Genomic DNA, 24,494 nt, shown 5'->3' with positions numbered 1-24,494 from the left:
ACAACCTTTACTGAAACAGAATCTGTCCCAATTCCTTTTGGTAACCATCTGCCTCTTGTAATTCCCTGACAGGTGGTAGGCTGGACATAACTATGCATTTTTTTAATATTTTTTCTGCTTGCTACTGGAATCCAGCTTTTGAGAGGCTGTTTGCTTTTGGTCTAATTTCCAACTCCTCAAACAGAGCTCATTGCTCCTTTTTTTGTTGAAGTGCATGCCTTCTCTTTCTCATTTTGCTGCTTTTTCTGGAAAAATAAAATCTTGCCTTTCAGAAACAATAATGAGAAATTCCTGCTGTCGCTAATGTTTTTGTCACCTTCAAAGTTCTCGTATTTCATATGGTTATAGTGATTGTCAACCTCATAAATTTGTAGCTGGCAAGACAATCTTGGATGTGTTTTGGTGAAACTGCCCTATATCTTTCCTGTTGCTGAATGTGAACTGATTTTTTTGTTTGTTTAAGGATGATTTTATCTTGTCCCAGGCTAAATCCTTGGCCAGAACCAGTGTTTGTTGGGTCCTTTCAAGGCGCGATGTTGCAGATGTATAATGAAACTTACCTTTTCCTGGAAATAGATCAGGATGCTTTTGTACAAGACTGAAGTTCCTTCCTCTGTGTGTGGCAGGCCAGAGAATTTGGTGTGTATTAAGTGTGATTTGAGTCAAAATTAGCCAAAAACTCCCAGCTGATGTCTGTGCCATGTGAAGACTCTGCTTTATGCTGCTGTTTTGCAGCAGTTAAACCAGACTGATGGGCTGGCTCACTGTGGTCTGAGGAGGAAGGTGTCTTTGCCTTTTCTCCCTGTTCCCAGCCACTCTTCCCTTTCCCCTGAGCTCACTCTGGTATTTGTTGGAGTGTGCCACTTAAACTCACTAATCTAGTAAAAAATTCTGTGCAGCTGCCTTTTTTTTTTTTTTTTTTTTTTTGTCTGGGATCAGGAATTAAAATTCACAGAGCGGTCTCATGGGTGAGTGGATGCAGAGGAAGTGATGGCAGTCCAGGGCTGTAAAGTCATGTGGAAGGTTAGCGTGTCCTTCCACAGGACATGGTGAAACCATCTGAGAATTGAAAGGCTCCTCAGTTGTTCCAGACTACAATTGATATAAAGAAACAAGCCTTTGTTTAAAATGCACCTGTTTACTCTGTTGATCTAATGTATGCAGCTTTGCTTCACGAAAGATGACTTGAGAATTTGGGTACTGAAGTGATTAACGATATAAAATGCTGTACGTGCTTTTGTTTTTCTTGGCTGAGAAGGACTCCTACTTCACTGTGGAAAGTCTGCCATGTTTCAGAGGATCATCATAATCTGTGTTTGGCCCAAATCGCCTTTCAAGGATGGTGCACAGCAGAGATTAAGATTTGTATCCTCCATTGAGTTAAGTCCTTTGCACAGTTTGCTCCTGAAGTGCTGCATCAGGAGTTGTGGGATGAGTCTCTGGGTTGGGGGACACACTATGTCCACACTCAAGTGGGTTTTGGAAGACCTGTGTTATAGTACTTCAGTTGCAGGCTTGGCCTGCTTGCCTCCTTTCATTACGTCTATCCCTGTAGCTGGCAAGGCGAGACTCCCATGGCAGTTGTATTTATTTAGGCTTTGTTTTCCCCTGAAAAGGGGGCTCCAGTGAACTGTATATTTTAAAATCTAGGCGACCTTTGTCTCAAGGGAAGCACAGTGAGCTAACAGCTGACTCCACCAAATAACTCCAGCATTGGGAGCTAGCTTAAGAAGCAAATGTTTGTCTTGAGCAGAAAAGCTCTTCAGGCAGCAGGGCTGTGCTTTTTAATTAAAATAGCTGTTAGCTTGGTCATATGCTCTTAAACACTAACACAAGGGTTACTTTTTCTGCAGAGCTTTAGGCAGGAATTTTCAAAGGGGGGACTTAAGGGTTCGATTCCTATTTAATTAGAGTAATATTTGCTCCCTACCTTGGTTTTCTTTGAAAATCCCAGCCTTAAACTCTGGGCAGACGTGACTTTTCTTTGCTAAGAAGGGAGGATAAACATCAAAAGGCTAATGTTTAACATTTTTATGTAAGATCGTATGCTCTGGTATTTTGTTTTTTAAAACTTTCTTTGCCAAATACCACTTTCCTCAGCTTCTGTATCGCAAAGTATACAGTAACAAGTCGTGTTAACTTAGTGTTCAGAAAAACACTGCCTTGCTGGAATACCTAGAGGCTTGAAATGTAAATGAACTAACTCTGACACTAGATGACCTAGATCATAAATGCTGAACGTGCCAGTATCCTAAATGATGGAATACGCGTTCTTGCTATTTTCTATAGAGTATTGATTATTACCTGACGGAGGGTGCTGTTGGGTTTACACTCTTTTCTGATTGTGGTTGGCATGTGCATACATAATGTGCAAAGAGCAGTCTTTACCTTTGTATTAGCACAGGGAGGATTGTTCAGACTCCTGTGAGAAGTATGGTCATCTTTCCCAGTGGTATAGCAATGGTACACTTCCTGGTGCCTTTCCAGGCTTTATTAAAGAAGCATAGTAGCCTCTTTGGTGCTGGCTGAGATCTGCCTATGCCAAACTTGGCAAGTTGGCTGGTGATTTGCTTGTCACTACAGTAGTATCTCCAAGAGACAGGTCTCTGAAAGAGGCCAGGAGGGATTACGATTCTTTTTCTTCTTTCATGTTTGAATAGGCAGATACAAAGGGAGCAGGGAGCACGTGGCAGCCTCCGGAGCTGACAGCTTTAAGTTTGAGTGTACAAATGATTTGAAGCATTGGACATAAAAAAACTTTATCCTGGATGTTGTTTCTCTTGTGGTACTTGATTCCAGTGTTGTGCAGAGCAGATTGATTTCAGAGGCATTAAAAGTTACACCATTAGTCAGTACCTTATCCAGTATGGATTCTGGAACATGTACTACAACCTCCCGTTTGTTTCATGCTGCTTTCCATTTCCCAACAGCAAGCCTTGGTTAGGAGGTAGCAGTAATAAAACACCTGAGGTGTTAACAACTGAACTGATCTGATGACAGAATGACAGCATCCAATTTAGACCACGCTGCTGCCTCTTCCCTTGTGCCTTTGGTGACTTTCCAGGCTGTGAAATACTCTTTTGATCCAATGTGCCAGATAATCTCTTGTGGAGCTGTCTTCACGTTTTCAGTACGTCTTGCATGACTTTGGCATTAAGACAAAATAGGCTAGACCACTCTGGTGAGGCTGGGTTGGTGGATGTGTGCTGTGAGACCAGGCTAATAGGTAATAGTTGTTTTATCTGCAGCTGACTTGTTTCTGGCAGTTTCTGTCCCTTCCCTTGTACTTCAAATGAGGTGATTTGTCTTTGGATAATTACTGAAGATGCGTTGCTGAGATAGCTTGAGAATATGAAGCTTTTATTGTAAGGTTTGGCTCCAACTGTTATATTTTTGCCTTGCAGATCTTTTCACTTGTTAGGTATTTCCCTGATTCACTGGATTTTCTAGAGCAGGTAAAGAGAAGGGCACAATGGAGAGTAGCTTGGTGATGTGCATTTCCTTTTGGTTACTTCTCTATCCTACTGCTGTCCCCAGTCATTTCACTTACTACCACCATATTAAACCAGTCTGTTCTTATGCATCACTAATAATTTTTAATGAATTTTGTTCTCTTCACTTGTATTACTGCCTCTAAAGAGCTCAGTCAGGACTGCACTCTCTACCCAGTAGTCTGTGGGGAGTGATTTAGGGCAGTATTTAATGGATCAGAGTGTGCATAAGTCTCTTAAAGCCCAGAGTTTTGTATTTGGGGGTTGTAAAATCCCTTGTAAAAGCCCATTAGTTCCACTACATGCTTCCCAGTGTGGTTATGAAATTAAACTCTTTCTCCACCATACTAGCCTAAAATAAACACAGATGTTTATTCTGCTTACTACAATTGTAGATTCATCTTCAATTGTTCAAATTCTATATTAAGCTCTTAAATTCTATGATATCTTGGATGGCATTTGACATTGCCCAAGATACAGTAGAGCTATTGAAAACAAAACCAAGACCCCAACACCTGAGGTTTGGGAATGGCTGCTACTGCTTTGCTGCTGTGTAGTTCTGTATTTCAAATGGAAGAAAGATGCTGTGACATCCTGGGGAAGAAACACTTCTGAGAGCTGTGATGCCTCTCACTTCTTTAGAAGACTCCTGTCAGGGGAAAAATATTTGGCTTCAGTCCCTTTTTTTCAGGGGATACTACTGTAATATTTAAACAGGGAAGACCTTTACTAAAGACACATGCAGCTGGGGGTACTTTTTGCAGATGTAGACAATGTAGTCCAGTGAATTCTGTGTGTGCCTGAAGCCATCCTTGGAGCTGAAAGCAGCAGGCCTGTTCATCAGATTGCCTGCAGGGAGCTGTGGAGATGGCTTTGTTGGAGGGTCTGGAATTTGGATGTCATCTGGACATTACACTTGAGATCCCTTTCTCTCAGTATTACCTGTTTATTGCTCTGGATGTTCATGTCTGTATAAAGATGTTGCCTCTTTCAGAAAAGCCTGAAGTTCTTTGCTTTGAGATACTTTGTGTCGATAAAGCAATTATATAAGTGATCAAATATTTTCTTTTGTATACTTTGCCGTGTGCTGTATCTTCCCTGCGATGACTGTTGTATTATACTTTTTATCATCTGTCTTTCTCCCTTTGTGGGTAACAGTTGCTTTGTAAGTCTCTTACGAAATCCTTCTCTCCATTGGTCTGTCGGACTCTGAACTCTACCCCTTTTCAGCGTCTTTATTCAGAGGTGGTGGCTTTAATACTGCAAAATGTATTCCAGACTGGGGCTATGCTATTGCTATTACACAACAACTGTTTGCATTTGTTATTCTTCCTTGTAGTCAAATGTCTTGTCTGTGATGTTTATTTTGTTGATTAAAGCTGTGATTGAGCAGAGGTCCCCACTGAACTCTTCCAGGGAAGTTGAAGTGTTTCCTCAAGGAGTGCCTAACCTAAACCTTCTGCAACAAGTCTGCTTGCCTTTGTATTTTACTTGGCGTTGGTGCATTAAGCCTTGCCTGCTGTTGCACTGTGCAGCAACCTTGCTTGGTTAAATTTGTTTGAAATTACTTGGCTTCTTCCTGGATAATATAAAGGTTATTTTGTAAAAGATACCACTGCCTACTGTTCATCTCCTTCCAGGCCATTAATTAAATGCTCCTGTGTCTATATGTATTCATTAATTGTAACTTATTTTTTTTCAAGGAGTCTGGATAATTCTGTGGGTTAAAGACTGATTGAATGTTTTTACAAATACACAATTAAAGAACATGGGAGCTAAAGTATTTTTCATAAACACCATGTTACTAGAAGGCCCTGTGGTTCCATGCGGTTTTTCCTTTACTTTTCATTTGCTGAGGAGACTCGCACAGCCGCTTGAGGAAACTGAGCTTTGAACTGACTGACCAACATGCATTGGGTTATGATGTCAATGCAGATATTTTACTTGTGTTACAAGAAGGAACTGGGCAGAGAAATGTCCTTCCCCAGCTAAATGTGGTCTGCCACTTGGCATCCTGAATGAACACATGGGTGATTAGAGAGGGGAAGAAACTGTATGGTCCCTTGCAGTGTGGCATTGCTAACCTTCTGCCACAATTAGATTTGGTCATTTATACAAATACTGTTTCTTATCTCTTAGCCTGTTCTTGAGTCTTGATAAGATGCTGTTCACCTTCTCACTTAATAGTCCTTTGAAACTTGGAGAAAAAAATGTAAACAGTTCTAATGAGCCATGCTTTCTTTAGCTACACTGATCATACTCGAAAAACCGTATAACAATCTTTGGAATCCTTTGTGAATTAAATTACTCTTTCAGAGTTTCTGTAGTTCTGGTTTATAGCTTCCCAGATAGTCCTATTGAGAGAGCTAGTGAGCTCTTCCCTGTGTACTGGAGCACTAGTTTAAGATTAAGTGACAGACTTCTGGTGAGGTGCTGAGTGGATGGGGGCGTAAGAGCTTCTTGAAACCTGATGTTCCTCTTCCAGTGAGTCTCTTAGGACCTTGAGGACCAGTTTGCAATTCTCACTGGATTATATTTCCCTTCCAGTATCCCTAAACTTTTAAGATGCTGTCATTTCCAGTTCAGTCTTCCAGTGCTGTCATGGTTGTGATTTTGAGAGAAATGCACATTGCTGTCTCCTCCCAGCTCAGTTTTCGAGGAACTGATTTTTTTCAAGGCACGGGAAGGTATTTGCATCCTTGTCCTGCTAAATGTTTTTAGTGCCTAAACTGCCTGTGAGACTTCCTCTCAGGAGCTTTAGCCTCTGTTACTCCAGCTGCGTACTTTCCTGCTGGAGAGCTGTTAAGAGGCCAAGAAAACTTTCTTTTTTATGGAAAGTCTGCTCTGCCAAAGATGAAGACCTCTGATTGAACTGACTGAAGGTCCTACATTCAGCTGCAGGATCAGTGCAGTTGGAATTGGGGTTAATGCAAAGCCTGCATGGTTCAGTAGGATCACCTTTCGGTATGTTACTGCTTTCCAGGGTGACTGTTTTGGTTTCTTGCTTGCTAAAGCTAATGCTCTACTTCTTTCAGTGTAGGATTGTACTCATTTTATGTGCCATCTGCCTTACCTTTATAAATCAGGCTTTATTTTCTTTTTAACATAAGACTTCTAGGAGAAGGGGCTGGCTCTTTCTCATCAATGAAATCTGCTACAACTGCTTGAGGGGCCTTGAACCACTGCATCCTGTGTCTGCCTAAAGAGAAGCTCCCAGAGTTCCTGTCCAGTTTCTCCTGCTGGTCTGAAAATGGTCGCAATCAAAGCAGCAAACATGTCTGTCTTACTCCGTATGGCTTTTCTGAGGGGAAATATGCAGGAAGTAACTCGGTTTCGTAGTGGGCAAAAAGTGCTAAGAGTTGAAGGCTGTTCCCTTTTTCTACTTCCAGTTTTCAATTTTGAAATACCACATGGACTAGCTGTTTACTTTGTACAAGGTCACTTAGAACCTGAGTCGGCATTTTGCTGATTTCCCAGGCTCTGCAAATATCAAGGTCAGGTTACGCTTTTATTAGCTTCTTGGAGTAATTTGTGTTTCCTTTCTTGTTGTCTTTTGTATGTATGTTTCTACATTTCCATTAAAATAGTGTACAGTTAGTGTATTTGTGCTTGCCTTCACTTGTTCACTCTATTTACTGTGTTTCTCTCAGAAATGTAATTGAAACTAGCAAGAGCACAAAACAAGAAATACCTACAGAAACTTGCAGCTAAATGGGTTAACACATAGCTGAAGTGGTTGTGGCATTCAGAAACACTAGGGTTATGAAGATGTGTATTACGCTGTACAATTCATAACAGAGTTTGTACTTGGAAGTTGAATTTCAGTTTTGTGAATGAGAGACTTGTTTTCTGCTTGTTAAGAGTGTTAGGAAGAATCAAGCTTACCAAGTACATGGCTACAACTAAATCTACTTTGTTCAGTTACAGTTGAGTCAAAGCAGCATCCCTTAAGTAAACTGTTTCAGAGATGTTTTGTCTCATTTGATTTAAATCTACCTAACTAACCTGGTGGAGAGAAATCCTGTGCAGAGTATTCACTGAGAAGTCTTAGAATTGAATCCTGGTTTATGTCTGACACCAAAAGATACTTCTGTTTCTGCCATGAAAAAATAATTCAGGAAGCTCCCAGGACAGACGCTACATTGAAGATCTAGGTTGCTAACAACAGAAGTATCAAATCTTTTCTTTGTAGCACCTGCCCAAAATATTAATCTATTTCTTTCATTTGCACAAGGAGTTGAAGTCTCTACTGAGGGCAAATCAACCCTTTTGGGAGAATGAGAGGTTGGGGCCATCCTACAGTTCTGCTAAGAATTAAGTCATGATACTGCCTTGAGGGAGGGCAGTTGTGAAAGCCATTTACAAATGTGTGTGCTGGTTTTGGCAGGGGGGGGACATGGGACAGGACCAAACAAAAAAAACCAACCCTCCCACCCCTGAAAAACCCAAACAAAAAAACCTGTGTTGAAGAATTACAATATTGGCTGTTAATCCCCTGTTGTTAATACCTAAAGATTCAGAAACACCATATAAGCAACCATAGGCTATCTAAAAAACCCAAACCCCACCAAACCATCCCACCTAAAAAAAACTGTATTTTTCTCTTTTGAAGACTTTCGGCTACAGAATTCATTTCCAAGCCACTCAAGCCCCACTTCAGTAATAAGGTCTCAAATGTTGTCAGTGAACTTGAAATTGCTTTGCATTTTTGCCAGTTTACCAAGTCCAGTTAAGAAATGCGAGTGCCTTGGACTTCAGTCTGGGATTTGTAGTATTTTAAAACATGGTCCTAAAATCTTTCAAAAACTATTATGCTTATATTGCCCAATGGTGATGAGACTGAGTACTTATTAATGTAGTTAGATTGATATGCTCTGCTTGCCTTAAGGTGCTTTTGATTTGTATATTTTTGTCTAGAAGTTGAATCTGGATTTCAGTTAACTTCAGTAAAGAACAAGTTTTTTTCATTAAAATACTCAATAGTGCAATGCAATAGTTAATGGCTCGTTTATGCCCCTCATACATTGAGGTGAATTTCCTTTGGTTTTAAAACAAGCTGCATTAAGATGGAGCTCTGTTTGATTCATATTCATAATTAAACACAAACATGATTGTGATATGGTAGCTGCAAAAGGTGTATTGGAAATCTGGGAAGCGAAGTGGAGATCAAGTTTAAGGAGCTCAAACAAGTGTTGATGGTACTGGTGACACTTGAAATAAGAAATTAAAAACAAACCCAGAGAGTTTATATGAGGGAGTAGTTTGCCCATCTTTGCTTAAACAACAAAAACAAAACCCCACCATAAACTGCCCCCCCCCCCCCAAAAAAAAACCAAACAAACAAAACAAACCAACCCACAAAACAAAAACCACAAAAAGTTGTATTTCAGGAGTTCTATTCAGCCAGTCACAAGGCAAGTGATTTTGAGAGAGGCATAGCACTCTGGAGTGGTGTGGCAACTTCAGCCCTGAAAACTCCTCAGGCTTTAGTGATACCAATTTAAATTGGTTGCACTCAAAAGGAGGATGTAAATGCTGCAAGAACGTTTCTGCAAAATGATCGTGCTACAGATGAGTGTGTGTCAGAGAGTACATTCTTTGATCTGAGTTGGGCCCCCTCCAAGAAAAGAAGGAAAATCACTTTTATAATAAGCAAATAACATTTTGATTTTTTTTTAAAGGAAGTCAATTGTGTTGAGTTGCAAGATATGCATGACTACTAAGAATCAGTCTGAGATAACTGACTTTTTTCAGTTTGGTTACTGATAAGCTAATATCAAAAGCTAATGAACAAACAACTTCTATTATGACAAATGTATGGTTTTGTTTTTTCATAATGTAGAGCGCTATGTTTTGCAGATAACAATATGAAGCGTTAGATTTCCCCACAACTGTTTTACTAAGTAAACTGGGAAGTGAAGATTAATTCTGGAAACTCTATTGTAATTATTGTTACTGTTAAAATTTTATTACGTTTTTTTCAAGTGATAAAATCCATATTTTGAAGTAATCCTGCTAATGGAAGGAACACATGCACAGAACAAAGCGACTTTTTTTTAAATAACTTTATATCTTTGCCACTAAGGGAAAAATATCCAGAGCTCACAAGACCGAAGGCTAAGGTTTAAGTACTTTTAAAATCAAAGGAATCATGATTTGAGTATAGTAGATGGAGGGTTAAGACTGAACTTTTTTACGTTCTTGCCAACAATAAATGTTTCAGCTCTGTGTATTGGAAGAGGGGGTGTGTGTGCATTTGCATCAAAATTTCTGGGCCATTAGTAAACAAGGTGACTGTTAAGCACTATCTATTAAGTATTTTTAAATTGGCAAACCTGAATAAACTGGAGCCCAGTCAAATTGGCAGGGAAGATCTGTGGCCTGCTCTTGTATTTCTTCTTAGAATACGGGGGGGAGTTCCAGGTAAATATAAGTCTGTAGCTGATACAGTAGCTGGAGAGGATAAATGGGGGGGAGGATCTTGGTAGTAGCAGCACAGTTACTTAAGAGTCTTGACTCAAATAATGGAAGGCTGCTGCAAGCTAGTGAGAGAGTTGATGGTGTCAGCTGGAGGCGGGGCAGGGGAGGTCACATCAAATAAATCTAATCTTGTTCTCTGATAAAGGGCAGTCTTTTGGTGCTATGTACATTGTACCAACATTTTAGGAAGGGTGGTAAAAGCAAGTTACAAGGAAGTGTAAAAAAAAAAAAAAAAAAAAAAAAAAAAAAAAAAAAAGCTTGCTTTCAGTGCTAGAGAGTTCTTAATGGAAAGGGGAGAAATAGTTCATCAAAAAGAAGATTGTGGAGTGTGACCAGTACTCTGGTTGCACATGTGCACCCGTATGCCAGCCTGGGAGAAACTAGCTTTTAGGTTTTATCTGTTGAAGAAACTCCAAATAAGAATGAATGACTTGAAGCTTAAGCTAAACAATTTCAGCTTAAAAGTAAACCATGCAACTTTATTCAGGAAGATGAATAAGTGTTGAAACAAAATATTGATGCAAGTGGTAGGTTCTCCAGATCTTGATGTCAAAGCAAGATGGATTTGGGTAAATAAATACTTTAGTAAATGCGAATTGTAGATCTTCCTAGAGATGTTACTGTGAAATTCAGTATCCTGTGAAACTGATTTCATACTTGGTGGTCTAGTGATCCTTTTCCTTAAAACTCCCCAATACAGTGTACATTTATTTACAACCAAAACCACCTCAACTATTTGTGGTTATCTGTGGAAATACCTGGGGGTAGGAAAATGAGTATTTTAGGTAGAGGAGTCTCAATAATTCTATTCTTCCTCATCAAGTAATATTCATTGCATAATTATATAGGAAAGAATTAAGTTCTACTGACAAGAATTACTTTGCTGCTGGCCTGCTGACATGTCTTTGGCTAAGATTTTCTTGTGAGGCCATCATCTCTCTTCTTAGTTCCTCTGGCTGCTCTGCAGGCAGACCTTTATTCTTTCTGCTTCTCACGTCCTCACAGGTGTATCTTCATATACTGCAGGCTGCCTGCTGGCTCTCATACTGTACCTTTCCAAGTTATTTGCAGTTCAGCTCCTGCATTGGGGTCATGTATGGATGCCAGTTGTCTTTTGCCTAATTTGATGACAGTGTTGTTGGAAGTTCTCAGGCTTGAATGTCCTAGAAATAATAAGTGGCAATCAAGTTGGACTATAGCGTTTCCCTGGGTTATGTTTTCTGTGCAAGAGTCCTCTTGTGTCCGAGTGTCTGAACTTTTGTTAAACGTGTTCCTTTCTGTGCATCAGGCCAGTTTTGCACTGAAGATGTTGATGAATGTCAGCTCCAGCCCAACGCTTGTCAGAATGGAGGTACCTGCACCAACCACAATGGTGGCTATGCCTGTGTCTGTGTCAATGGTTGGAGTGGGGACGACTGCAGTAAGAACATTGATGATTGCTTCACTGCTTCCTGTGCTAATGGATCTACTTGCATTGATCGAGTGGCTTCTTTTTCATGCATTTGTCCAGAAGGAAAGGCAGGTAAGGACAGAAAACTTGTATAGGTCTGGCACTTAATAGAAGATATTTCCTTAAGTTTATGCATTTGCTTGAAGTGGTGTGTTAATTTCACACACTTTGTGACCAAACCAGGAAGAACAAAAGGAAACGTGTGCTGTTCACGAGCAAAGACCTTTTAACCTCTGTAGCTCAGGACAAAGAAGTTATGTGTATTAGGCTGGAAGGCAAACTTGTAGTTTAGATTGCAAGGAAAGCAGTTCTTTTTCTAGCGCTTACCAGGACCTGTATTTGCCTGAGAAGTTATGCATGAGGGTGACTTGCTCTGTGCCACTTATGATAATTGTAGTTAAAAGTCTAGAAGGCAAATTCAGATATTTTTGCGTGAGTGAGGATGCCCTTACTGGTATAGTGGAAAATTTGCTGTTGTAGGGTAGGTAAAAATACAAAGGTCTTCTAACTACTACCCAGAAATACAAATGATCAGCATATCTGAATTGAGAACGTGAGCTTCATGTGGACCTGTGTTTTCAGCTGTTAGGGATATCATCATGCTGGTTAGAGAACAGTCAGTTAACTGCTCCAAGGAGGAGATTTTGGTAATGGTAAGCCATTGTACTGCTCCAGAAGTTCTAGAGACACCTCTGATGTCACAGAATCAATATTTAAATATAACGTTTTATAAGTGTGTGGTGAAATCCCTGTGGTAGTCTATAGGTTGAAGCCTGTAAGATATTATTGCTCAAGCTTCTGGCTGTGGGATTCTCTGTTTGAAACATCAGGACAGAGGATTTGATTGTGTAACATACAGTCCAACTGCTATATCTCAGTTTTTTGAATAAACTCTCGGTTGCTTCTCTAGGTCTTCTCTGCCACTTGGATGATGCATGTGTTAGCAATCCATGCCAGAAGGGTGCTCTGTGTGATACCAATCCTGTGAATGGACACTATATCTGCACCTGTCCTCAAGGCCATAAGGGAGCAGACTGCACTGAGGATGTGGACGAATGTGCAATGGGTGAGTTTCTATTTGCGAGTACATGAACAAGGAGTTGGGTTGTTAGCTTTGCAAACTAACAGAGGGGCAAGAATACACATTTCGTCATAGCTTCTCAACAAAAGTGCGACTCCTTTGCTGTTCTCCCCCTTCCATTTCAGTGTCTTCAGATGAGTTTTAAATCTTGTGTGAGACTTGGGGTAAAGGGCTGAGTCAGAGTAGCTGTCCATGTTTGAACTGTTAGCCTCTGGAATATGAAAAGCAGCGAGATGCTTAACCATTCTTCATTGTGCAAGAAGGCTTTAGCATTGTGTGAGGAGTGCACGCAAACGGATGTGATAATTAAGCTGACCCTTAGAACTGTAGCGTACAAAGAAAGTACCACAGTTCGTGTGGGAGTTGTTGCAGCTCCTGCCTTGGTAGAAATATATCAAGGCTGTTTGACAGCCAGAATATGGCTGGATCTTTTGAGTGCCTTCTGAGACTGGTGACCAAATGGGCTTTTAAAGCTGTAGTTCTCTGATATCATGCTGTTGTGTTTTGGGGATTAGCTGGACTCTCACAGACTTGCTTATAATTTTGTGAGTGCAAGTTCATGGTTCTAGCATGTGATGCATGAAGGTAATACCTAACCAGCACTCATGAAGTATTGGAAAGAAGCACTTCTTTGAATTTCATTCCTCAGCCTGCCTTGAACAAGAGCGCTGTTCCTTTTTGAAAACACATGAAGGGCTAGTTTGGTTGTTTTGTGGCTGTGGCGGCATCTTGTCAGCCTCAGGAGCGAAGTAAATGTAAAAGATGATTTAGAGATAAGGCCTTCCTTGAAAGCATTGTTAATTTGCTAATCCCTGCTAGTTGATACTCTCCTCTTAAGAACTGTCATTAGTAATACGGACCACAGTTGCTCCTTTGGTCCATTGGTAATGACAGCAATCTTTCTTTTTGCCTCTGACAGGCAAGTAACTGCTACATGTTTTCTTCAATCACAGTAGCCTTTCCCCAGAACGATGAACAGTCTTTCCCTGGTATTACTTGCCAGAAATGAATGACCACTGGAAAAGACCATGACTAATAAAGAATGCTGTGGCTTTCCTGCTATGAGGAGAGGTTTTGACACACACGCGTATATATTTTTCTTGCAGCAAACAGCAATCCATGTGAACATGCTGGGAAATGCGTAAACACAGAAGGCTCTTTCCACTGTGAGTGTTTGAAGGGCTACACAGGACCTCGCTGTGAAATGGACATCAATGAATGCCATTCAAATCCGTGCCAAAACGATGCCACCTGCCTGGATAAAATTGGAGGATTCACGTGTCTCTGTATGCCAGGTGAGGGGAGTTTCTGACAAAGATGGGGCTTCCAGCAAAGGAAAAAGTCAGGAGGCAGAGCACAGGGAGGGTTGCCAGCTCTGCTGAGGTGGAACACAAAATTGCAAAGGGGTGAGGCTAAATGAAATGGTGAGAGAGAGCCTGCTGTGGTGGCACCAGCCAGGAGGACTTGGCATTTGCTGGGGTGTGGGGTGGGTGGAGAAAGCAATTAGAGGACTGAGAAGGAAACCAACCTGTACATCAGCAAAGAAAGTTAGCATTCTGAGCTGGAGTATATGTGAACATTATTTGTTACTATGCCTGGTAAAGTGCATGTGCAGAAACTTACATTTGTGAAAGTAAAGCAGGTGCAAACTTGGAAAGAGTGACTGTGTTTTGAGATCTGTATTCTGGATAATAGTGGTTGGGTTTTTTATCTGCTTAAAATACCTCAAATGATGCAAGCTTCTATTGACCTGAGGAGATAACTGTAAAAAAGTTACTTGATTGAAATCGTGTTTGTAAAATTTATATGTCCACCATACCAATGACCTATATAGTCTGCTATTTTTCTTTCTGATAGAAAGTGGTAAAAAAAGAAAAGGGTGCAAGTTACTAGTTGCACAGTCTTATAAAGTATAATGAAAGAATTGTGACCCCTGCAGGTGATGAAATGATACGATGAAAACTAGAATGAGTTTTTATTAATATCTAATCTGTTTTGAAAGCTGGAACTCTAGTCCCAAGTATTTCACCCTTCTTAATGTTTTTCTTTTACCCTGTCATTAGCTAAAAAGCCTTGAGCTAAAATTATCATCTGTGTTTGTTTCTTTACCTTTTACCTTATATTGGTGCATACCCAAATTTATTGGTATTTTCCAAAGTGTTAAAACATAACCCCTTCTTATCAAGTGGAAGAAAACTTTAGATGTGAATTCAGCACAAACTTCTCCTGTTACTGCTGATTAAGTGAGCACGTTCATCAATGGTGAAAATACACATTCAACATCCCTTTTTAACCTCTGGTGTATATTCTTACCTTGTAGGTTCTGTCCAAACTGCAAACTTGCAATGAAACTAGGCTTAGACTTTCAGGGCTGGTATAAGAGGCAGTTATACTTTCAAGGGCACTTTCTAAGGCCTTCAGTCACCTCTTCTTTCTTATTTTTATTTTTTTTAAACAGGTTTTAAAGGTGTTCACTGTGAGGAAGATATTGATGAGTGTCTAAGTAATCCCTGTGTGAACAACGGAGAGTGTCTTGATAAAGTCAACCGCTTCCTCTGTGTCTGTCCTCCTGGTAAGTATTTATTTCTGGAAGCTTTTTCTGCTTCACCTTACCAAGAACTGCATAGATAACCAGTGAGAGATTGCGGGTGGTATGTTTCTTGTGAGTTTCTGTTGTCTTAGTGCAGCATCTGTATGAATGAGTGAATTGCAATCACTGGTTAATAAGAATAGACATATATTGGTTGCAATAGTATTGTGCCTGTAACTGAGTGAGTGTTGAGAAATATATGGTTGGACGTCTCATCTTAAATGGTAGTTGGCAGCATGAACTTCTGTTATTGTGGGATAGTGAGATATAGATGAGTAATTATAAATACATTTTAAAAATCAGAGCCTCTGCATGCTTTTTGTCTTTTTCTGAGGTTTGTAGGCAGAAGCCATTTTTGCATCAGTGTAGTTTATGTTGCTTGTATGAGGAGGGAGGTGGATTGGGTCTTCTCTTTAGAAAAGAAGGATAAATGCTGAGCTGAGGGATCAATGTTAGCTATAAGGGTAGATGTCACTTGTGATGGCCTACAGGATGCTTTGAGTTCAGAATATACTTAACAAAAGCCTGCTCTGCATCCCTTCTTATTGACTAATGAAGTTCTGGCTCCTCCTTTGGTTCCTTCCTCCAAGAAACATTCCTGGCAATTTTTATTTTTTTTATTGAAGTGCCTAGGGATCTGCATAATCTGACATAACCTGTTGATAGTTCATTAACTATTTCAATAAGTGTATTGAAAGATACAGTGCTGTATTGTACCACATTCCACACTGCTGTAGTAATTCTAGTCTGAAGGCTCTAGTGATGTATGTATTATTGTTTCATTTTAAATTACGTGCTTTGATTGCTTGAAAGTTTTTATTGGTGGCCTCTCGGTTTTATAGACAGGCATACTGTCCAGTAGTGGACACCACTTGTGCTCCATCAGCTTTATTTCTGTTTGACTTGGCCATCTCAGTTTTCAAGCTGAGGGTCCTTTGACCTGGAGGGTAGAAACTGTGTTTTGGCTGGTGGTTTGGATGAGGAACCAGTCCACCCAGGGTGTGGTGTGTGTGCTTAGTGATGCAATTGAGTTTAGATTTACTGAGCTTATATTTGGGTGGTTTTAAGGATTTGCTAATAAATAATTCCTGACAGTGCAGCTGTTTAGATTAACTACTTCAAATTACTTCTGGATTTTCATCTTCTTTCTGCCTTTCAGGATTCAGCGGTGCCGTGTGTCAGATTGATATAGATGACTGCTCCAGCACTCCATGTCTCAATGGAGCCAAATGTATTGACCATCCCAATGGCTATGAGTGCCAGTGCGCCACAGGTTAGTCTTGTGTTCAGAGCCCCTGGACTGGAGATCGCATGTAACCTAAATACATAAAGGGGTGGTCAAAGAAGGGTCAGTGTTCTTTCTTTCTTTCTTTCTTTCTTCCTCTGAAATGCTGCTTGTTTGTTGTGAAGCTTTGTCTACTCCTTTGAGGCAGAGAAGTAGTATTTAAGTACAGAAAGCCTTTCACTTGTGACAGCAGTAAGTTCACAGTTAATGCGAGTTCTGGCATCCCTCTTTCAGCCTCATCTCTTGCTTCCCAGAGGGTGACAGCTTCTTTCATATTGACTATGGAATCCATGAGTGGAAAAACAGCAGTGTGAAGCCCTTTATCTGTGGCTTACCGTTGTTTCTTCCAAGCCAGATTAGATAGTATACAGTTGAAGAACAAGAGATGAACAGAGCAGTACTACTGTGAATTCTGATTTCTGTTGCATCAGGCTATTTTATGTCAAAACTGGAAGATTGAAATGCAGTAAAAATTGTGCCCACCACACAGTAGCTGCCTGCCAGAATGTAGTTAAAATGATTTGTCAAGCATCGTACAGAAATTTTGACAGAGCTGTGGATGGAACTGAGGTGGTTTGGTTTTTTTTTTGAATGTGCTGAATTCCTTTACTGCTTGGTTAATTACACATTTAGAAACATCAGGTTTAATTATGGGCTTTTCTTATCTTCAGACCTCTAAGAGTGATGTAGATATATTTTATCTTAATTTTTACATCTGGTCAAATAAGAGAGTTCAGAGCAGTTACACTCTAATTCTCAGTAAGGAAAGACTTTTGGTTGCTTTCAGTTAATGGTGCCTGATGCATTGTTTGTGGTGCAGATTCAGGCGTGGAATGCATTGGCTTTAGCTCTTCCACTAGGGAAGAGGCTGAACAATTCCTGGAGCTACCTTTGTCCCAGAAATGTGTTGTTAGGTTGGCTAGACTTATGTATAATTTTTCTCATTTTGAATCATTCCAGTAATCAAATTGTTAAGGCAAATTCGACTTCTCTAATTTATTCTACAGTGGACAGAATATAGCAGAGATTAGCCTAAAAATTCTTCCCCAGTCTTTTCACACACACCCTGTCCCCCTTCCCAAAAGCGCTTGAAGAAACAATGAATTTGTTGGAAGTAGGGGAATGCAGTAGTTCTAATCAGGAGAGGAATAATTATTTACAGAATTTTCCTTTTGATTACAGCATGTGACAGAATAAGCTCACACTTGCAAAAAGAAGCAGCAGCTCAAACCTTCTCCAAACTTAGAAACTATCTTAGAAAGTCTTTCTTAAGCTGGTGTGTGGTCTGGTTGCTTTCATTCACTGAGACTGCAGAGCTTATTGGGCCTAGGAGGGTTTTGGGTTATGTAGTGGAGGATAGTGTGGAGAGCTGCACCTTGAAAAGCGTATTCTGAATTTGGGTACGAAACTGCTGGAACCACCAAAGTACAGAAATCCTAGGTTTCCCAGATGAGGAGGGAAGACTACTGCTTCCATGAAGGCACATGATGTATGCAGCATTTTCAAGGAACAGGCTGAAGGCAACCAAATATATGTTACTGAAGCAGCAGCTCTTGGTAAAATCCTTGGTTAGTACTTTGGCTGAAAATGGAAGAGAGACTCTGTGCTAGGGCTTTTTTCCATCCTGTCTGAGGCATTTTTATGTTCTATATTCAAGTGGGTTTTTTCTAGTCTAACTCTCGTCTGTAAAGAGGGAAATCATATCTCAGTAAGGTATGTTCAGTTAAGAGATTGATAAAGATACCTGATCTTCATGTGGTTCAGTGCAAGGTACTAATTTTTTGAATTAATGTATGCTAAGTATTATATTTAATATTGACAGCCTTCTATAAGACTGAAATATGGAATTCATCATTGGGACAGGTCAGTTATTGGAAAATAATGTTTGGGTATGTTCTTGCTCTATTAATCTCCTATTTTGAGTGATATGTGTTCCCTGAATGGTAATCACCAGCTGCCGAAGTGATTGAAAACTGCAAAATGTTTGGCCAAATGCTGTACAGATAGCTCTATTTACTGCTTGCTTTTTGTCTTTTCTTTCCCTCTGGCATTATTCCACTTCTCCTTCCCAGCGGTAGATCATAGCTTTTCTTTTCTTAAGTTGTCTTAGGTCTTTCCTCTTTTCTTTGCCTCTGTCCTCGTTTTTTTTTTTGCCACTGTTCGTCCTCTTACTGGTTTGTTTTTCTTCCTTCCCTAACATCTTTTTATATCCATCTCTCTAACTAGCTTCCCTTCCCTCTCCCCACCTACTTCCACACCCATTCATCCATGCATACGTTCGCAGAACTTGGAAATGTTAGCCGTCACCTGGTATGTTTGACCAGAGAAATAACCACAAACCTGTATGAAAAATGGGGAGCCTGTTATCCACTTATAATACTCAGGTGAGAATCACTCTTCAGCTGTTGAAATTCCCTGCAGCCTGGTTTGTATCAGTCTCCAGTTGGTGTTTGAAATTTGAAGTTCTACCTTCCTAATCTCCAGCTGCTGGAAGGCAGTTTGAACTGTTGCTCCAAAACCTCATCTCTGAAAACCATTTATTTTAAATTGTCCCTGTTTCATGTAATTCAGCTCCATCATGGAAAACAGGGCTCTTGAGGGAATTGGTTGCTGCTCTGACCTTCCTGAACCATTGTTTTAGCCCTTCTGGTGAATAGATTCTGTCCCTCTCTTGCTCAGGATGTTTCCCAGCTGAAGCAGAATGAAACAGGCCAAATTGCTGCTTGTTTCATTGCTCCTAACTGAAGAGGTTGCATGCAGTCTTTCATAAATTTGCAGTTGGTGCTTGACTGGAGTTACTGAAAGGTTTCCTCCCAATGAGAGGGGCAAGAAACTTTTGAAAAAGCAGAGCTGCAGAAGCTTTGATGTGAGCCAAGGGAGTTCACTTGGGAAGGTTTCTGCAGCATCTTTGTAGTAATTCCTCACACTGAAAAAGTCAATCCCCTTAGTATTGTGTAGAGGAAGTAATGACAGGAGAGTGCCTTCAGATAGTTTATACTGATGTGAGTAAATATTTCTCATGGAGGTTTACATGTTTCCTCTCATTGCTACTGTTCTGAATAAACTGAAGGTAACCACTTCCAATGCTGGGATTCTCCATGCAAGATGTTGTTCTGTAATGCTGTGAGCAGTGGAGGAGTGTTGTTTTCCAGGGCTGGAAAATGGGCAGCAGTTCAGGTGCCCAGTTACCCTTTGTGCTGTCCGCCACTTTGCTGATTCTTAATACGATTCTTTCTATATTTGTATTATATTCACTGTAGCATCATACCAGTTAACTTCTTAATTACTCCTGTTCATCATTTTTCCTTAGGTTTTACTGGCCTTCTGTGTGAGGAGAATATCAACAACTGTGATCCTGATCCTTGCCACCATGGAGAATGTCAAGATGGAATTGATTCATACACATGTATATGCAATCCTGGCTACATGGGTGCCATATGCAGCGAGCAGATAGACGAATGCCACAGCAATCCTTGCCTCCATCAAGGGCGCTGCATTGATTTGGTGAATAGCTACCAATGCAACTGTTTGCTGGGCACTTCAGGTACACAAAGCACAAGTGGAAGGATTGGATTCTAACAGAATTTGAGTATTTTATTATTTCCTACATGTGCTCTGGTGTGTGCTAAATTTGCATACAGAGATAAATTTGTGGTATGAGAGTATCATTTTCATGTTACTTTTATTTACTGAATTTTGGTGTGTTTGTGTAGATTGCCTAACCCTCACTGGTACTGCAGCTGGTCTTGGAAGAATTTACCTCCTCTTTACTCCCAAAATTCGAGCATGCAGGAAAAAAAATAGGCATGGTGTTCAAAATGGTTTATTCTTTTGTTGAAACATTCAGTACAAGTTCAGGGTCATACTCAGTCAGCACCCAGTGACTCGGGTGATATTCCTTGGTATTGCAGTGCTGCTGCATCATCGCCTGTTTCAGTTGCCCCAGTGCGTGTGTAACTTTGAAGCAGGTGGGGTTCTTAATTTAGCTATTTCTGGGAAATAGGTTTTTTTGTCTTCTTTGCAAGATTTGGCCTCCTTATTCTTCTAACTATTTTTTCCAGGAGTGAACTGTGAAAATAACTTCGATGACTGTGCAAGTAACCCATGCATTCACGGGGACTGTATTGATGGCATTAATCGCTACAATTGTGCTTGCAAACCTGGATTTACAGGTAAAGTCAGCTACCCAATAGCTTTGAGGTGTTTTGAAAATAGTTATCTGGGTAGCTAAGGGAGCTGTTCTTTGCATACTGACTGCAAGGGATTCAGTTAGTATCTTGGTAAATCCTTCTAATCTTTGAATCTCAGCGTCTTGCATTACAGCAAGTTCTACCAAGCAGAAAGATGGCCTAATCTGTGCTGTGAAATGCCATTCTTTTTAGGTAATTACGTCCAATTCATGGTTCTTGGTTTTATGACAAAAAACCCCATGTGACTTTGGTTTATTATTTACAGCTTCTGTCCAGGGACAGAGAGATTGTGGACAATATAGATAGGTGTTTGATTAGACAGTACCTGGTGCTTTGACCATGAACAGTGTTTCCCTTTCTGTGAAAGCAAAGCATTAACTCAGTGTTCTAATGAGCTGCTCTCCACTCTTAAGTCTCCAACTGAATAACCTGCTTTTTTCAGTACTTCTCTTTCATAGTGTGGTCTGTTCTGTTTTCTTTTTAAATTATAAAGACTTAACTAATACAGTAAAAGTAGGGCTGAAAAAATAAGCTCTTAGGCACTTTTGGACCCATGCTTAGAGCTGTAGATCTATATCAGGACTATTTCTGATGACTAAAGCAGATCTCAACACTGTTTATAACGGACTTAATATGTTTTGAGCCATGTAGGGTAATACGCTCGTAAAATAATTGTTGTAAGACAGTGTGGTACTGTTTATAACAGTTTTCTCATCATGTTTGTTACTGTTTATTACTGAATGATTCTAATTAGAATTGATCTGAAATGCATTAGAAATAGCACTAAGAGGTTTCATGTGTTTTGTGCTTTTGTCTTGGCGTCTTTCTAAATTTCTGATGCTCCTTCCTTCCTTTGGCTCTGGCATGGTGGTACTTTAGTCCCCAGAACAGTAAGAGGCATGATCCTGATAACTTTTGCCTTTCAGTCTTCTTTGTTGCTGGCATACCATATTTGTTATCCTACTGGACTTCTTACTGTTATGCTGTTAAAATAATTCAGTAATATGATAAATTTGCATATTCCAGTATTTAAAGAGATGGCTTGCCTGGGGTCTCGTTACTTCGTCCTTGCCTTATGTTAAAAATGCTTTCAACTTACTGCAATGTTCACTTTGTTTAGCTTTCCAGCCTCACAAGATCGTATGGTCACTACTTCAAGGATCTTGCAGTCGTAATCAGAGGCAGGCAAAAACAGGAAATGGTGGTTTTTAGAGAATCTTTTGTGCAATAAACAACCAGAATTATATTTACTGCAGACATTATGGCAGTACTGGTTGTTCAAAGGGTAGGTACTTTCAAAGCAGAAGAGCAGGGCTATGACAAGTGGAGCTCAAGAGGTTTGTTCCAAGCATGATATAGTTGAGTGATTTTTGCCTTCCTAATCAATATTAACCAGTGATTTGTAGTGGAATTCTGTTGAGATTCTTGAGTGGTTTGTAAATACTTGTTGAGTGTGTTTTCCAGGCACAGAAAGGTGCTGCATCTTTTAAAAATGCTTCTCTTGACTTCAGTTAAAGCACAGAGGCATGCAAGCTCTGTCCTGCTGCATTGGCTTTACTGAGTTGTGCCTCAATGTATGTTCTCACAGACATACAAAGCAAATGTTCTTATAAGAAATACTACTCAATAAGTATTGCTTTTTCTTCTAGGCCCACGTTGTAATGTGGACATTGATGAATGCACATCCAGCCCCTGTCATAATGGTGGAACATGTATAAATGAAGTCAATGGCTTTCGGTGTGTATGTCCTGAAGGTTACCATCATCCTCACTGTCAGTCACAGGCAGATGGGTGTCTTAGTAATCCCTGTGTACATGGCAACTGCACACATATTGCTAGTGGGTAAGTACTTATTGTCACATTAAACTTACCTGCTACCTTCTATACTTTCCTCCTTGCTTTGCCCAGCGTTCCATCTTGACTTGAGGTTTCTGATTTTTCTCTGATTTCTCAGATTAGGATCCAGACTTACGTGCTGCCCATGACATAATTACAGTAAGGTGTAGACCTTTAGTCACCAGCTGCAGTCTGTGCTGTTTCAACATAGGTTTTTCTGTCCTGCATTGTATTCTTTGCTGTCTTTGCATGGACGTGTAGCACATGGTGGACTGCCACCGTCTAGAGGGAGGGTTTGGCAATTCAAGTAAGTCGAGTGAATGCAATTAAAATAAAGAGATTGTTCCAAATTGAATCTTTGGGGAGCAGCAGCTATCTATCTATTCCATCAAACTCTAAAATGTTGAGTGTGGAGACTTGGCTAGTGCTGTTCTTGCTACCCAAATACTGTGTATTAAGGAACAGGCAGACAACTTTTGACACTTGGAGATAGAGCGATAATTGACTTAGAACAGTTTGGCCAAGGCTGAGATTTCTTCAGCTTTAGTCACATTGTTGCATGCCTGAGAGAAAAAAGGAAAGCTCTTTCCGGCTATTCTGATGGCAGTAGTTGCTTCTGAATCTTCCCATCCAGAAAGACCAAATGCTGATTTCAGGAGCTCTGAATCAGACCTCTTTTTGGTAATGATAAGTCTGGGAATGCAGGGCCTATGGAGTCAACAAGTTTGGGGAGGTAGGGCTTGTGTTTGTTAAACTTCCCAACTGTACGTGGAATAACATTGCCTCCAAGATGTGTGCTGCGTCCTGGAAAGTGTTGTCAGCAGTTGCGCAAGGAAGTGATTTGCCACGGCGGGTAGCTTTATCGGGCAGGATTCAGCACTTTCCTTGGAGCTGGCAGGAAGGCTGCCTTTATTGCTAATTCAGCCTCCATGTAAGCTTGGAAAACAAATGTTTTGGTTCATCTTGTCCATCATCTGTCACCTGCATTCATATTTATGCCCATGTATACCTTACGCTCGGTGCCAGATAAAATAAGTCTTGTTTGCATGGCAGGGAAGGAGGCCAGTGTGTGTGTTGCATGGCTTGAGTCCAGGGTGGTTCACTGAGTCCTTGGCTCTACGTCATATGGGTGGAGTGCTGCTTTACTTCATATTTTGAAACATGATGGAGAAGATTGCTCCTGCTCCCAGCCAGCTGTTTTCATTTGTAACCACTACTTTGTATTAAATCAGTCTAGTTATCTTTGGAACCTATTGTTCCCCTCCACTTTTTTTAATCTTTTTTTTCTGTCTTTGAATATGTTGAGATGGTCTTATCAAAGCAGAAACACATTGCTGGTTGACTGAGTGCTTTGTGAAAACTGTGATGGAGGGAAGTGTGGTTTTAAGGGAGGGTTTATTTTCAGTATCTTCAGAACTATACAGCTGGGGTAAGCAATCTAAATGTAACTTAGGGCTCTCCTAAAAAGAGGTCTTTTGGTTTTCTCTCCAAAACTAATCTGCAGGAGAAACTGGTAGAGGAGTTATTTCAGAATGTTCTAAAATTACTGCTGGTTTTGCCTTTAAAGGTACAAGTGTGTCTGCGACCCAGGCTGGATAGGAGATTACTGTTCAACAGAAGGGAATGAATGTAAATCAAACCCATGCCAGAACGGAGGAACTTGTGAAGATCTGTTGAATGGATATAGATGTACCTGTAGGAAAGGATTCAAAGGTGAAAATTCAGAGAGAAGTTTCTGTTCTCTTTTTCCTTTCAACTTCATTGCTCCCTTAGTGCCATTTTAATCTTTTCAGTAAACTTCATGGAAATAGGAATCCAGAGGGAAATGCGATGCTTGTATGAAGTTAAATTACAGTCAGCTCATGTAGACATGATACAGCAGTAGAATACTTAGTAAGACCATATCTAAGCCTTGTTTGGACTCATTAAGAAATGTTTTGGTGGTAGCTGAGCTTAATTTTCTTTGTAAGAAAGTTAGACTGAGATATATAAATGTACTGAGAATTGAAGGGGCATTAAACTCAGAATTACTATGGCTGCTTTCTGCTTGTACCCACTGAGCCCATGAGGAGTGCTCTGATCTTGTTTTTC

At 40.3% G+C, this 24,494-nt stretch overlaps 1 protein-coding gene across 2 annotated transcripts in view; it reads left to right on the top strand.

The window, feature by feature from the left end:
* NOTCH2 (notch receptor 2) overlaps window positions 1–24,494 on the top strand; it is an 88,539-nt gene that overhangs the window by 32,702 nt on the left and 31,343 nt on the right. Inside the window, exons 6-14 of one of the 2 annotated variants that reach the window (XM_049807832.1) lie at window positions 11,260–11,493; window positions 12,332–12,487; window positions 13,609–13,797; window positions 14,961–15,074; window positions 16,252–16,365; window positions 19,688–19,921; window positions 20,439–20,549; window positions 22,217–22,409; window positions 23,971–24,116. In XM_049807832.1, the coding sequence (XP_049663789.1) occupies window positions 11,260–11,493; window positions 12,332–12,487; window positions 13,609–13,797; window positions 14,961–15,074; window positions 16,252–16,365; window positions 19,688–19,921; window positions 20,439–20,549; window positions 22,217–22,409; window positions 23,971–24,116 (1,491 nt within the window). Of the gene's footprint in view, window positions 1–11,259; window positions 11,494–12,331; window positions 12,488–13,608; window positions 13,798–14,960; window positions 15,075–16,251; window positions 16,366–18,449; window positions 18,762–19,687; window positions 19,922–20,438; window positions 20,550–22,216; window positions 22,410–23,970; window positions 24,117–24,494 lie in introns of those variants that run through there. The other variant, XR_007506984.1, reaches the window with a different exon arrangement.

Source organism: Accipiter gentilis, chromosome 8, assembly GCF_929443795.1.
Source record: "Accipiter gentilis chromosome 8, bAccGen1.1, whole genome shotgun sequence".
NCBI classification, from domain to species: Eukaryota; Metazoa; Chordata; class Aves; order Accipitriformes; family Accipitridae; genus Astur; species Astur gentilis.
This window is presented reverse-complemented; position numbering and strand designations above follow the sequence as displayed.